The 11,610-nt window shown below is 56.5% G+C and overlaps 1 protein-coding gene across 4 annotated transcripts in view; it reads right to left on the bottom strand.

The window, feature by feature from the left end:
* Nucleotides 1-1,828: 1,828 nt before the first annotated feature.
* The window catches only part of FCHO1 (FCH domain only 1), a 27,408-nt gene continuing 17,626 nt past the window's right edge, over nt 1,829-11,610 (bottom strand). For 3 of the 4 annotated variants that reach the window (XM_010845640.1, XM_010845642.1, XM_010845641.1), the window contains 14 exons: nt 11,380-11,437; nt 10,507-10,685; nt 10,380-10,404; nt 9,946-9,997; nt 9,279-9,370; nt 8,638-8,913; nt 6,848-6,960; nt 6,656-6,743; nt 6,391-6,499; nt 5,296-5,451; nt 4,871-5,003; nt 4,269-4,468; nt 3,343-3,398; nt 1,840-2,830 (listed from right to left, as the gene is read on the bottom strand). In XM_010845640.1, coding sequence (XP_010843942.1) covers nt 2,586-2,830; nt 3,343-3,398; nt 4,269-4,468; nt 4,871-5,003; nt 5,296-5,451; nt 6,391-6,499; nt 6,656-6,743; nt 6,848-6,960; nt 8,638-8,913; nt 9,279-9,370; nt 9,946-9,997; nt 10,380-10,404; nt 10,507-10,685; nt 11,380-11,437 — 1,782 coding nt within the window. In that variant the 3' untranslated portion in view covers nt 1,840-2,585. Of the gene's footprint in view, nt 2,831-3,342; nt 3,399-4,268; nt 4,469-4,870; nt 5,004-5,295; nt 5,452-6,390; nt 6,500-6,655; nt 6,744-6,847; nt 6,961-8,637; nt 8,914-9,278; nt 9,371-9,945; nt 9,998-10,379; nt 10,405-10,506; nt 10,686-11,379; nt 11,438-11,610 lie in introns of all 4 variants that reach the window. The other variant, XM_010845643.1, reaches the window with a different exon arrangement.

Raw genomic sequence — 11,610 nt, 5'->3', positions numbered from 1 at the left:
TATGTCTTTTGTATTTAAAAAAAATATTGTTTTATTTATTTATTGGGCTGCGGGAGGGATCTTTTCACTGTGGCATGTGGGATCTAGTTCTCAGACCCAGGACCCTGCATTGGGAGCCCTGTGTTTTTAGCTACTGGACCACCAGGAAAGTCCCTGAATTGTTTAAATCATTAACTTTCTGTTATGTGAATGTCACCTCAATTAAAAAAAAAAATATCTCAGGCCATTCACCTACTGGGGGTGGCCTCTGGCTGGTCTCCTAATTGCTTTGTTTGGAGGCCTCCACGGTGTAGAAGACCAGGGCATTGTAAATCACCAAATGACAGGGCCGCCTGCCTGGGGTTGGCCACTTAAATGGGGATCCCACCTTCCCCCCTGGGACTCACCCTCCCACATAGGCACCTGTCACACCAGTTCTGGATGTCCGGGCACTTAAGAGGCCGCACCCAGAAATGCCCGACGTGATTTAAAGGTTGCCCAGCCTCACTTGTGACCCAAGGAAAGCAAATGAAAGCCACCAGGAGGTACCATTTTCCTGCTTCTTATCAGATGGGCCAGAACCCAAACCCAGATAATGCCCAGAGCCGTGATTAACATCAGTGTCTCCTCACGCTCTGGTCCACAGCGTGCATGTGGCACTGCAGCCTTTCAGCCATACAGGACTAGCAAAGGGACTGTTCTGGAGGGCTCAAAGCCACTGAGAATACGCGTACTCATGTATGCACGTGTGCAAATGGAGGGAGGGGACAATCCCACAGGCTGTGACATATGATTCTAGCTTATTTATGGGGCTCATGACTTAGGGAACCTAGGGTGAGTGTGGGCTATGAACCTGCAGCTGAGGAGTCGAGGGCCTGTGAGGGGAAGGACCCACCTGTACTGGCTCTAAAGTCCTGCTGGAGGCAGCAAGGTATGTGCGCTGGTGCCATCCCTGGGATCTCCATGGCCTTCAGGGTCAGGTACCCAGGATCCCCACATGTCCACCCGGACCCAGGACTTTCCATCAAGCTCAGACCTGCTCCCCACCGCAGTATGCTGGCTACCTCACTTGTTCTGGCCCTCCCTCAGGCCACCCCTTGCCCACCTGCACTTAGGTCCCCACCTTCCCCCCGGGGACCCCCAGTAAATAAGAGAACACCAGGACTTCTGGAGTGCTTACTCTGTACCAGGCACTCTTCAAAGTATGTGACCTCCTCACAAGCACCTAGTGAGCTGGGTTACAGATGAGGCCTGGGGAGCTCATTACTGGCTCAGTCACACAGCCGCTGGCTCTAAACCCTGTCTTTTCAGCTTCACAGCCTCACGGCTTCCAAGAGCTTTGTTTTGCTCACAGCAGTAGGTGGCTGCAAGTCCTGGGTCGGTGTTTGTGGGCTATTTGCTTCCTCACACTAATTGCTTTTTGCACCATTTTCTTTTGGCCCCACAGGGCTGTGTGTGGTTTGCAAAGGAATCCTGCCTCGAGGTCTTTGCACCTCCTGTGCCCACCCCCTGGGATGCCAACTCATTATTCTGCTTGGCATGTCCATGCCAGCCTGAAAACTTCTACTCAAACCTCAAAGCCCCGTTTATAATGCCCTCTGCTTAGGAAGTCTTTCAGGCATCCCCCGCTAGGTTCCTGTAGTCCATGTTCTCTTTCACCAGCCCACAGGACTGGAGGTATCCATAGGGTTCAGGGTGTTCATATCTGGCTTTTTTCACCTCAATATCACCCTGCACTGGCTAGGTAAGGGTGGAGGAGTGGTGGTAAGATCATTAGGAACTTTAGATCTCTGTTACCCATCTGTCTATTCTTCCTCTCCTCTCTGGAAATGTGAAGGAAACTTCCTGGTGCAGGAAAAGTCTTGTTATTTATTTTATTAGAAAATAGAGTGTTTATGTAAAGAACATCAAAAGGTCGAGGACCTGCATGGGAGTTGGTGTGAGCAGGAGTGGATCTCAGGCTCAGCCAAATTGAGTACGGGGATCCTCTCCATGGAGTCAGGGCCTCAGGGGAGGCCAGGTGGGGAGCCCCCGGGGCCAGCAGGAGGGCAGGAAGCAGTCAGTGAGCACCATGATGCAGTGCAGAGCCGGGGCCAGCAACGCTGGTCAGCTTCTGCAGGCTTAACAGCTCACCAGGTACTTCCCTGTGGAGATAGAGTGGTGAGGGGAGAAAAGAGCCCCAAAGCTCTCCCAAACACCCCTGTAACTCACTGTTCCCACTGTCCCATGGACCCCAGCAGCCGCTCATGGGGACAGAAGCATGGGATGGGGCTGCGGTTGGATGCGCCAGTGGGGCTTCCGGCTCCCTGCCTCGGGTTCTTACAAGGATGCCAGCCAGCCAGGGGACACTTCTTTTTTTCTTTCTTTTTTGGCTGCACTGCACATGTGTTGTCTGACTAGGGCTCGAATCCACACCCCTTGTAGTGGAAGCATGGCATCTTAATCACCAGACGGTCAGGGAAGTCCCATAGAGGATACTTCTTGGTCCCTTTCACTGGGGCTCTGACCACCCATCTCTCCACCCGTACCCCCCACCTTGGGTCTCCAGGCCCCAACACCCACCTATCTTTTCCAAACACCCCAAATGTCTCCCCTCCCCCTGCATCCTAGCAGAAGCAATAAGTGGGACTCAGAGCCCGGCCTGGTCTTGGCTCTGGGGATGCGCAAAGGCAGGGCGAGGGCGTACCTGTGGCGAACCTCCTCTTTACCAGCGACATGCGGTAGCCACTCCCCACCAGCTCCACGTCCACGCCGGACAGAGTGGCCCCCTCACTGGTGAACTGAGCAGCCACAGGGCTGGGCGTGCTGGGCCCAGAGCATGGCTCCCAGCTGGCAGACAGGCGGCCAGAGCCTGGGGAGGTCTGAGGTCAGCTGTGCCCTTTTCCTCACCCCAGCCCTCCAGTGACCTGGGCTCCTCCTCAGCCCTGCACCCAAGCCCTTTAACCTGTGGCTGTGTTCCCTTTGACTTCTTCTTGTGTCCTGCACCCTTTTCCTTTGGTCCTGCTGGGGTTGTGTGTGGTTTCCAAAGGAATTCTGTCTCAGGGCCTTTGCACCTCCTGTGCCCACCCCCTGGGATGCCCTCTCTTCCCACTTTGTCAAAGCCCTTTTAAGCTTTCCTTGATGCCTACATTTCTCTGCCTCCAGCACATCCCTAGTTTTCCCCTAGTTTATTTACAAAACATTTTTAGCCATGTCCCAGGGCTTACTGGATCTTAGTTCCCCACCCAGGAATCGAACCCCCGCCCTTGGCAGTGAAAGCGTGAAGTCCTAGCCACTAGTCTGCCAGGGAATTCCCTCTTCCCTAGTTTAAATAAGCCTTTCCCATTTGAGACCTCCAAGCCCTTACGTACAACCATAACTCACCTCCTGCCTCAGACACATCTGGAAGCTTCCATAGGAGCCGCTTCTCCTCCAGGTTCCTGGCATTGAGAGATCAGGTCAGGTCTTTCCCAGAAAAGATATTCGGAGCCCAGGGTCCCAGCTCAGTTGCCTCTTGGCTACATGACCCAAGAAAGCCATGTGCCCTCCCTGGCCTCAGTTGCCCCATGTGTGAAAACGGGGGCGGGAGTGTGGAGCAGCTGTTTCCTGAAGGCTCCTCAGCCTTATAGGACTTGTAGGTGGATGCATCCAGGCCTATAAATTTGGTTTCTTGGTTGTAGGTTCTACCTTTTGTACAAAACAAGGTGGAACGGTGACTAAAAGCCCGGGGCCACGAGTGGGCGGCTGGTTCACGTCCTGGTGTGACCTCCGGTAAGTGAATTTGCCTCTGTACACCTCAGCTCCCCCTCGGTAAGTGGGGATGATGGTGATCCACCCCTCAAGGGATTGCTAAAAGCCCCACCCCAGTCAGTGTATGCAGAGATGGAGAACAAGCCTGACATGTAGGAAGCCTTTGGTGTCAGACACGACTTTTGTTAATGATATTGCTCTTAGCTCCAAGCAAGGCACGTGCATGCGTGCTCCGTCACTCCGGTCCTCCCTGACTCTTTGCGACCCCGTGGACTGTAGCCCGCAGGCTGCTCTGTCCACGGGGATTCTCCAGGCAAGAATATTGGAGTGGGCTGCCATGTCCTCCTCCCGGGGACCTTCCTGACCCAGGGACTGAATCCGCGTCTGCTGCGTCTCCTTGCACTGGTGGATGGGTTCTTTAACACCAAGCTTCTTTGGGAAGCCCCTGAGCAAGGTGAGCCCACAGTGAATGGTCAGGCCTACGGTGGACCCATCAGTTGCTGCATTGAAGGGAGGTCCACTAGGTTCTGAGCCTCCCCCGGCCTCCTGCTCGCCCTCACCAGGTGGCAGCTGGCTGCAGGCGGACATTGGTCACAGGTTCCCCCACGGGCAGCAGGATCTGGACATTGGTGAGTGGCGTGGGCACGGTTGTGGCACCGGGTTGGTAGCTGTACTCCACCGAGACCTGAGTGAGGGTCGGCCCACACTGCCAGTGGGCGCTCAGCTGCAGAGGCATGGACTGGGGACCGGGGCGGGAGAACTAGGGGGAACAAGAACAGGAAAGAGGATGTGGCTTGAGCTGCCCTGTCCTGCCACACCGCACACTATCCAGCCACCAAATGGCCTGATTTTGCACTGCCCATGACACCCAAGGAGCTCTTTGTTGATGAGAGGTTGTACTACATGACATGTCCAGCAGAGGGCAGTAGAGTGCCTCATTCTAACAGTCTTGGGGACAGGCCCTGGGAAAAGGCCCCTTCTAATTTGCATAATGCAGCCGCTTGCCCCAGCAGAGTCCTGGCCCCCTTACACTGCCCACCCTGCCTACCTCCCACAGCTCACCCCGCTCTCATTGCTCTCACCAGTGAGAGCTGCCTGCTCACCCTGCCCCCACCCACCATCCTCTATGCCCGCTCTGCCCCACCCCATCTACCTGACCCACCTGGTACCGCAGGAGTACTACATTGTAGTAGGAGGCGGCTGGATTCTGCTCTGCCTGGCGCTGCAGAGTTTCAGTCAGAGTCGCCATGTTCAGCCAGAAGTCTTTGGTCTCCGGGTCACTCTGGGAAGGGTCACTGCAGAGACCGAGAATAATCACCCCAACCCTTGGGAGATGCCTACACCAAAGGCTTCCTAAAGATGCAGATTCCCAGGCTAACCTTGGGACCAGTAAAGTGTAACTCCCAGGAAAGGGGGGTGGTGGGAAGCAAAAGAGGGAAGGAAAGTGAGTTTCGGAGAGGGAGAGTGACTTGCCCAAGGTCACACAGCAAATCCCAGGAGGCAGAACAGAAATTCAGAGCCGGGGAGCACCTGGCCTCCACCAGCCCCTGGTACCACCTAACTTTGCACCCTTTTCTCTAACGGTACCTGAAGAGCAGGTCAGCATTGGGCTGGAAGTGCTCAATGGGGGCCGTGTGCACGAGGCGGAAGCTGAGGACGGGAGGGGGTGGGGTCCCGCTGAACACGCGTACGATGCCGGCAGGGAAGGTCATGGTCAGCTCCCCAGTTACTCGAGCCAGGCAGCTGGTGGGGGGAGTTGAAGAAACTGGGCATTGGCTTAGGGCTCTACCAGGCCCCTCATCCTCCCCTCGCTCCTAGCTCCACTGTAGCCTGTGGCTCACCAGGTCCATCAGAATCAGCAAGGCCCTGACCACAGCACCGTCCCAGCCCCAGCTGCCTCCCCTTGTGTCCCTGCCTGGACAGCAATCTGGACACCAGGAAGAATCCACAATGAGCTGAAGGAGACAGGGACACTCCCTTCCCCAGTTCTCTTTTCCCCTAGGCCACCAGGAAGCTCAAAGCAAAACATTCAGCCCTCAGCTTAGGTTTTGGGTCTGATACTCTCCTCCTCTTTGTGGCTTGATCTTATGGTGTCTTTCAGCTGGGCGCTGCCCCCAGATTATCCCTGGTCCCTCGATTCACCCTACCCTTTCCCGCTCTGTGGCTGGCCTCTGGTCTTGCTCCTTCAGTGTGATGCCCACAGCAGCCTCGGAGGAGCTTCTCTAAACCATGGATACATCAGTGCCTGTCTGCCTGCCTGTGAGTGTGTGCACACCCGCTCAGTCACTAAGTCACGTCCGACTCTTTGCATCCCCATGGACTATAGCCCGCCAGGCTCCTCTGTCCGTGGGGTTTTCCAGGCAAGAATACTGGAGTGAGTTGCCATTTCCTTCTCCAGGGGATCTTCCTGACACAGGGAATCTGAATCTCCTGCTTGGCAGGCAGATTCTTTACCACTGAGCCCCCCTGGGAAGCCCACATCAATGCCTTAGCCCAGTTCAAACGCCCTCTATGGTTCCTATTGCTCTCAGGATGGGCCTAGTTGTTCAGCTCCATGTTTGTGGCCATTCCATGGTAAAGCAGATCATAAAACCCCGCTGAACGCTGGCCCTGCTGGAACCCAGATGCACAGCTCCCAGGAAGCCCTGTTTGCTGGTCACCATCTGCCCCACCCCTGTGTACCTGGGGCTGTGGCCACGGAAGTAGGCGTGGACATACTCAGTGAAGGCAGTGGCCACGGGCAGGGCATCCTGGGAGCCCAGGACCACAGGGCTGGGACCCCGGGAGACTCCTGGGGGTGGCAGGGAGGGAATGGGGGACAGACAGAGTGAGCACAGGTCCCAGGCTCCTGAACCCCCACCCTCTGCAACAAAGCCTCCGTTGTATCACTTGGCCACCCACCCGGACTGGAGAAGGTGAACCTGAAGCCCAGAGAGGACCCACATACCATGTCCGGTCTGGGATGCGAAGCTGGGCCGTTCAGGGATAGAGCTGGGAGCTGAAGAGCCCAGTGGGGAGGGGCTCAGGGAACGAGACTGGAAGGGAACAGAAGCCGGCCTGTGAACACCCTAGCAGAAGTGCCCCGATGCTGGTCCTGGAGGCGACCACCCAGCCCAGCTCCTGCTCCCCCCGACCCTACCAGGTCTCCATTGCTGCGCATGAGGGGACAGGATGCCTTCCTGGAGCGCGGTCTCCGGGATGGGGCTGCCAGACCCTCCCTGACTGCAAGGTCAGCAGGTACAGGCATCAAGTCTGGGGAACAAGCATAAGCACAGACGTGGCTTAGCTGCTGTCTGGGCCTCTCGGCGGAAGAATTCAGCCCCAATCTTAGAATCGGGCTTACAGGGGGAAACCCCCTGATGGTCAGAAGTCCTCGGGCTGCAGAGAAGGTGCTGGACACGACTGGAGACACCACATGCAACCCTGAGTCTCCCAGACACTAGACTCGCAGCTCAATAAGGGGTGAGCTCCCGATTGCTGGAGGCATGCAAACAAGGGCTGGATGTTCAGAAGGCAGGCACACTGTTGCGGGGGGTGGATTTGGCAGAGACCTTTTATCCAACATTTGGCAATTCTACGACCTTCATCCTCTCTGAGAGGGTCTCTCACCCTGGCCAGTGTCGAGTCACACCCTTCTAATTTAACTAATCTCAGTGTTAACACCTCAGTTCCCCTTGCTCTCCTGCTTCCCCAGTATTCCTGCTTTACTCCATCTATAAACGCTTACTTGCCCACCTACACCCCAGACTATGCTGTCTATCCCAAGGTTCTCAACAGGGTCAGATCCTCTGCTGTGGTGGGGTTGTCTTCCTCCCTGGCCTCCATCCTGCAAACGTCAGGTGTACCCTGCCCCCAAGTGGTGACAATCAAGTATCAGTGATGCCGTTGCCAAGTGTGCCTGGAGGGTAAAGGGGCAGAACCGGCCCAGTTGAGAACCTTAATTCTACAATAAACCTCTGATAGCTTCATCTGTCTACACTTGTGGTCTACACTCACTCCTCTGAGCCCTGAGCCCTCCCTTGAACCATGTCCAACCAGGCTCTTTCTTTACACCAAGGATGGTACCCTCTGCCCCCACTGCTGGGGATCTCATGTGGCCACAGCCGGCAGCCCCTCTAACTCAGGCCCCAGAAGCCAAGCCATGCCTAATCCCCTCCTCCTTCCTGGCCTTGACACACCCCCACCCCAGCTTCTTCCGCCCCATCCTTTCTGCTCTTTCCGTCCCTCCCTCTCCTTTCAGCTGCTCTCAGGCCTTCCGCGCTGACTCCTCTTCTCTCTGGGCCCCATGTCTCTCAGCAGCTTCTCCCCACTGTTACCCCATCACCACTTACCTGGACTCACCTCCCTGGTCTCCAGCTCCCATCCTCACCAACCAAGTGGTCAGAGAGCCTGAAACCCCAGCAGGTTTCACCCCTCTCTGCTCACAGCCCCTCCCTTCTGTGGCTCCGACCTTGTTAGGGGTAAAACTCACGTTTCTTCCTGGGATCACTGGGCCTCATCTGGTCCCATCTCCCTGTCGACATCTCCCCCTCCACTCCCTCCTTCTCCTTGTCATTATTCTGTTTCAGTCACACTGGCCTCCTTGCTCGTTGTTCTTCAAAGGGCCTAGCCCACTTCTACCCCAGGGCCTTTGCACATTCCTCTGCTGAGAATTCCATTCCTGGAGTCCACATGGCTTCATCCTCACCTCCATCAAATCTCAGTTCAGCCTCTGTAGGAGGCCCTACGTTTCGGAGCCGTCACCAGGCACCTGTCACCTCCTGCCTTGTTAAACATTCATCTCATTAATGTCCCTGCAAGGATTAGGGTTTCTGCCTGCCTGGGTTCCAGCTGTGTCCCTCAACACCCTGTTCAGGCCCTGGCCACACTAAGAACTCTCTCATCGCCCAGGGCTCAGAAAACTCTCAGACCAGGGGTAGAGGGACTCACCTCCTCCAGCCACAGCCTCCGGCCCCCAGGGGCTCGGGGATGCTGCAAGGGGATGTGGCGAGTCTGATGGCAGCAGGGACTGTGTGCCCCTCGACTCCGGGGGTGACACCCGACAAGTAGGTGGGCTCTGTGGGGTGCCGGGGCGTGGGACCCAGGAATCCGGGGAGGGACCCGGCGCCGCGTGGGATGGTGAGTCCAGTCCGGAGTCCTCCACGTTCTCAGGAGACGAGGAGGAGAAAGGCGAGGGGCTGGAGGTGAAGCCGAGGCTGCTAGAGCCTGGGGGAGGGAAGGGGGCAGCCAGCTGGAGACCCGACTCATACAGAGTGCTGTCAATCCTCCCGCAGGCCACACCCATGCTGAGATGGTCCGCCCCCATTCAATGTCTTGCCCTCCTCGGCAGGCCTCGTCCATCTCTACTGGTGCCCCGCCCACCCACTATGGTCATCCCACTCCCACAAACGCTGCACCTTCTCGCCAGCTCCGCCCATTCCTGCTGTGGCCTCCCCAACCCTCATTTTGACCCAAAGGATCCCCACCTCCTCCCTCCAACCCGTCCCGCCTATCTGAGCCTCCTACTCTGGTAGTGGCCCCACCCACCCTCCTGTAGCCACGCCCACGCCCCAAAGCCCCACCCCCATCACCTGTAAAGTCTTCGTGGTCCAAGGCGGACTCTAGGGTAGGCCCAAAGAGGTTCTTGGAAGCCTGCTCATCTGATTGCAGCTTCTCTGCACAGCTGGGGACACGGATTGGACAGGCGGGGTGCGTTCTATTACTTCCACGCTTCCTCCCTCCCACTTCAGGACCTTGGCATACCCTGTTTTTGGTCTTGAGCTCTGTTCCCCCAAATCTCCCTACAACCACGTCCTGCTCCTCTTCCGGAGTCAGCTCCAGGCCCTCCCCACATCTCCTGCGACCCCTCCTAAAGTCACTCACTCCTATTTTCCATCACGGTCCCTGTTTTAGTTTCTTCACAGCACTTCGAAGCATCAGAGATGCTCTAACGTACTTACTATTTAAAAAATCTGGGCCACTAGAATGTGACTCCGAGAAGGAGGATCTATCTAGATCATTTATCTTTGGAACCCAGAACAGCAGGAGTACACACAAAGCACTCAATAAATGTTCATCAAATGAATGACTAAGTGGTCCCTCAAAAATGGCACGTCCTTAACTCCCTGCCAGGGTAAAAGAAGGGGAGTCAGAGACCTGGGGAGGCAGCAGGGCAGGAAGAGGAAGAGGTGGTGTCAGGGACGGGCCACCCACCTGCCCACTCATGTGGGCCCAATGCCCCACCCCCATGGAACCCACCTGCTGGCCCTTGGGGCTGACTGAGGCCTCTGCGGTCTCCCGGGAGTGTCCCCTGTGAGAGATGGACCTCCTGAGCCTTCCCGTCGCCAGGCCTGCACGGCTTCCCACTCCATAGACCAGGAGATCAAGGCTTGGGGCTGTCCAGTCAGCCGCCCAAAGTGACCAGCAAATCAGGTAGAGAGGGATCTGAACCTGAGCCAACTTGTCTCCAGCTTTTGGCTTCTCTCCCAGCCTCAGTGATCCCTTTTGGCTCTCATTTAATTCTCATGAGGCATGACCCCATGTCATTAAAGGAGAGTGAGATCAGAGTGGGCAAGCAGCTTGCCCCAAGTCACATAGCAGAGCTGGCATTCAAACCCACACCCACACTCCAGGCCCAGTCTCCCCTCCACGGGCGTCTTGTCGAACTAAAGAACCCTCAACAGACTACTTACGTGAAGAATGGCGTTTCATGGTGCCCTGTGGAGAAAGGGGTGGCGTCAGGTCCAGCGGCATTTGGCCAGTGCCCCCGCCCCACGCAGGGCATCTCCCCACGCCTCACCCCGGGGCCAGGCGCCTCACCCCGGGGCCGGGAGGAAGAATGAGGCTGCCTGCTGTGGCCTTGAGCTGGGCCGCAGCTGCCTTGGGACTGCAGGGTGGGGCCCGGGCTGAGGCAGGCTTGATGTGCACGTAGATTTTGCGGGGCTCCTCGTCATCAAAATCAGAGTCGCTGGATGAGAAGTGGGTGGACTCTGCTGTGCGTGCAGTGTAGTCAAGGCACCAACACTGGCTCCCCCCAGTCAACCCTCACACCCATCCCTTCCTGCTCGTACCGCTTTGGGGTGCTGCACCATCTCTGCTCTCATCACTTGCCCCCCTCGCCTTGACACCACGCATTTGCCACCATGCTCCTCTCCCCACAAGCCTTCATAGAAGTGTGTGTGTATGCTCAGTCATTAAGTCATGTCTGACTCTTCACAACCCCATGCACTGTAGCCCACCAGGCTCCTCTGCCCATGGGATTTCCCAGGTAAAAATACTGGAGTGGGTAGCCATTTCCTCCTCCAGGGGAACTTCCTGACCCAGGGATCAAACCCGCATCTCCTCCGTTGGCAGGCAGTTTCTTTACCACTAATGCCACCTGGGAAGCCCCTCATATAAACATTCCCTGATCTAATTAGTAAACTAGCTGCTAAACCCCAACACATGACCACCTCTTCCAGGAAGCCCCTTTTGTCCCCCCCTCTGGGATAACCAAGCCCTCCTCTCTCTCTCTCTCTGGCTCAGCTCTGACCCCTCAGGGTGAGTGTCTGCATTTGAATCTGCTTGCTTCAAAACTGGAGGCTCCACCAAGGATGTTCGCAGAGAGGGTTGCTAATGGTGGGTGGATCCCTGTGGATGGAGCTTTGTCCTTGCTGTGCCAACAACTGCCCCCAGAGGGCGCCAGGAGGATATTGTTCTGGGTGACATCAGGCCTGACGGTGAAACCTTCCTCATCCACCTCTGGACAAGTCTGGGGAGGGACAAGCAAGCAATGCGTTAGGCTCTCCGATACCAAACCTCCCATCTCACCCTACCATGCCTGCCTCCCACCTCGGGGCCCTGACTCAGATAAAAAAAAAAGAACCCCAATGGCAATAACTATCTTCCCGCAGCGTGTGGGCAGGTTCTTAGAGGAAGAGAACA

The sequence above is a fragment of the Bison bison genome, unplaced genomic scaffold (assembly GCF_000754665.1).
Source record: "Bison bison bison isolate TAMUID 2011002044 unplaced genomic scaffold, Bison_UMD1.0 scf7180017864221, whole genome shotgun sequence".
Taxonomy (NCBI): Eukaryota; Metazoa; Chordata; class Mammalia; order Artiodactyla; family Bovidae; genus Bison; species Bison bison.
Note: the sequence above shows the minus strand (reverse complement) of the source record. Positions and strands in the feature narration are given on the sequence as shown.